The sequence below is a fragment of the Lucilia cuprina genome, chromosome 2 (assembly GCF_022045245.1).
Source record: "Lucilia cuprina isolate Lc7/37 chromosome 2, ASM2204524v1, whole genome shotgun sequence".
Taxonomy (NCBI): domain Eukaryota; kingdom Metazoa; phylum Arthropoda; class Insecta; order Diptera; family Calliphoridae; genus Lucilia; species Lucilia cuprina.
The window spans coordinates 63,766,549-63,768,333 of NC_060950.1; the positions used below are offsets into that span (position 1 = coordinate 63,766,549).

The 1,785-nt window shown below is 27.9% G+C and overlaps 1 protein-coding gene across 1 annotated transcript in view; it reads right to left on the reverse strand.

Moving 5' to 3' along the window:
- Nucleotides 1-489: 489 nt before the first annotated feature.
- Nucleotides 490-1,785, reverse strand: part of LOC111679622 — a 3,101-nt gene continuing 1,805 nt past the window's right edge. Inside the window, exons 2-3 of the mRNA XM_023441205.2 lie at nucleotides 809-1,372; nucleotides 490-739 (exon numbers count right to left, since the gene is read on the reverse strand). Coding sequence (XP_023296973.2) covers nucleotides 594-739; nucleotides 809-1,372 — 710 coding nt within the window. The 3' untranslated portion in view covers nucleotides 490-593. The remainder of the gene's footprint in view (nucleotides 740-808; nucleotides 1,373-1,785) is intronic.

Consider the following 1,785-nt stretch of genomic DNA (forward strand, 5'->3'; position numbering starts at 1 on the left):
AGTCTATAGTCTAGTCTATAGTCTAGTCTATAGTCTAGTCTATAGTCTAGTCTATAGTCTAGTCTATAGTCTAGTCTATAGTCTAGTCTATAGTGTAGTCTAGTCTATTGTCTAGTCTATAGTCTAGTCTATAGTCTAGTGTATAGTCTAGTCTATAGCCTAGTTTGTAGTCTAGTCTATAGTCTAGTCTATAATCTAGTCTATAGTCTGGTCTCTATATAGTCTATAGTATAGTCTATAGTCTATATTATAGTCTATAGTCTAGTATATAGTCTGGTCCATATTCTAGTTTACAGTCTAGTGTGTAGTCTATTATATATTCTAGGCTATAATCTAGTCTACAGTTTAGTCTATTTCATTGTTTAGTTTGAAGTCTATGGTATGGCCTCAAGTTTAGTATATAGCCTTTTTACAGTATAGTTTGATCTATGTTCTATTCTAAAAACTAGTCTAAAGTCTGATATATATAGAACCGATAGAGAAAAAATCTTTTTAAATAAAAATCTAAACTATTTAATATATTTATTTAAAATTTACAACACAACAACATTTTGAAAGCCTTAAACAACTACCAATAAAATGTCACCAACTTCTCACTTTAAAAAATCAAAAGGCACCATGGCCAAGGCACCATTTAAAATATCCGTCAAAATAGGCAACCAATTGCTGCGTGTTTCGGGTAAAACAATATTAAACAAATCTCTAGAATATTGATTAGCAACATTAAGAACAATATCGTCTAAAAGATAAAATATATAGATAAAAACATCAATATTATATTTTTTGAATCATAAGTTGAAAATCTTACTTAATCTCTGATCGGGAAATATGCCTGTGGCATGAATTTTCGAATCCTTTAATATAGTTGTGGCATTACTTTTTGTTAATTTTAAAAATGTATGACCATCTTTGTGTATTACGGAACCTAAGGTCAGCATTTCTACACCCAAACTCAACATGGTAACATTGAAATCACCTCTAGGTCTTACGCGAACATTATTAACATGCATATCACCCTTATAAGAACCCAAAGCATACATTTTTGGAACTAGCATAGTAAGGCGAGCTTTAAATTTGTTACCATCCTTTTGAAAATCGACTTTTTTAAATTTTATTGTTGTCAATCCATAGATCAGGGCATATCTTATGGTTATGTAGCCAGTAAAGGGACCACTGTTATATTGAAAGGCAGTAGAGTTGAAATGAAGTGGATCCAAGGAAGGTATTTGTAGATATTTATTACCATCCTTAAGTTTGGGAACTACATTCGAGAGAACTTGTTTTAAACAGGTGCCAAAGTATTTTTGGCAATTCACAACGTCATCAACTGTAAGGGAAGTAAACAATAAGAAGTAAACAAATGATTTAATTGCTATAGTTTTAATTAAATATTTAATTGTTTGTTTATGTTATTATTTTGTTAAACGTGAGATTTAAAAAGATTAAAGAGATTATATTGTTAAATGGTTTGTTTGGGAATATTTTTCATGTTGAATAATTAAAATTCTTGGGAAATGTTTTTTAGTGAAAAAACAAGAAATTTAGTTTTAAAATATTTTAAAGAAAATTATGTCAAAATAAAAATTAAAAAAAAAAATATGTCAAGACAAAAATTTTGTAAAGAAATTTATGTCTAAGACAAAATTTTTCTAAAGAAATTTATGTCTAAGACAAAATTTGTCTAAAGAAATTTATGTCTAAGACAAAATTTTCTAAAGAAATTTATGTCTAAGACAAAATTTTCTAAAGAAATTTATGTCTAAGACAAAATTTTCTAAAGAAATT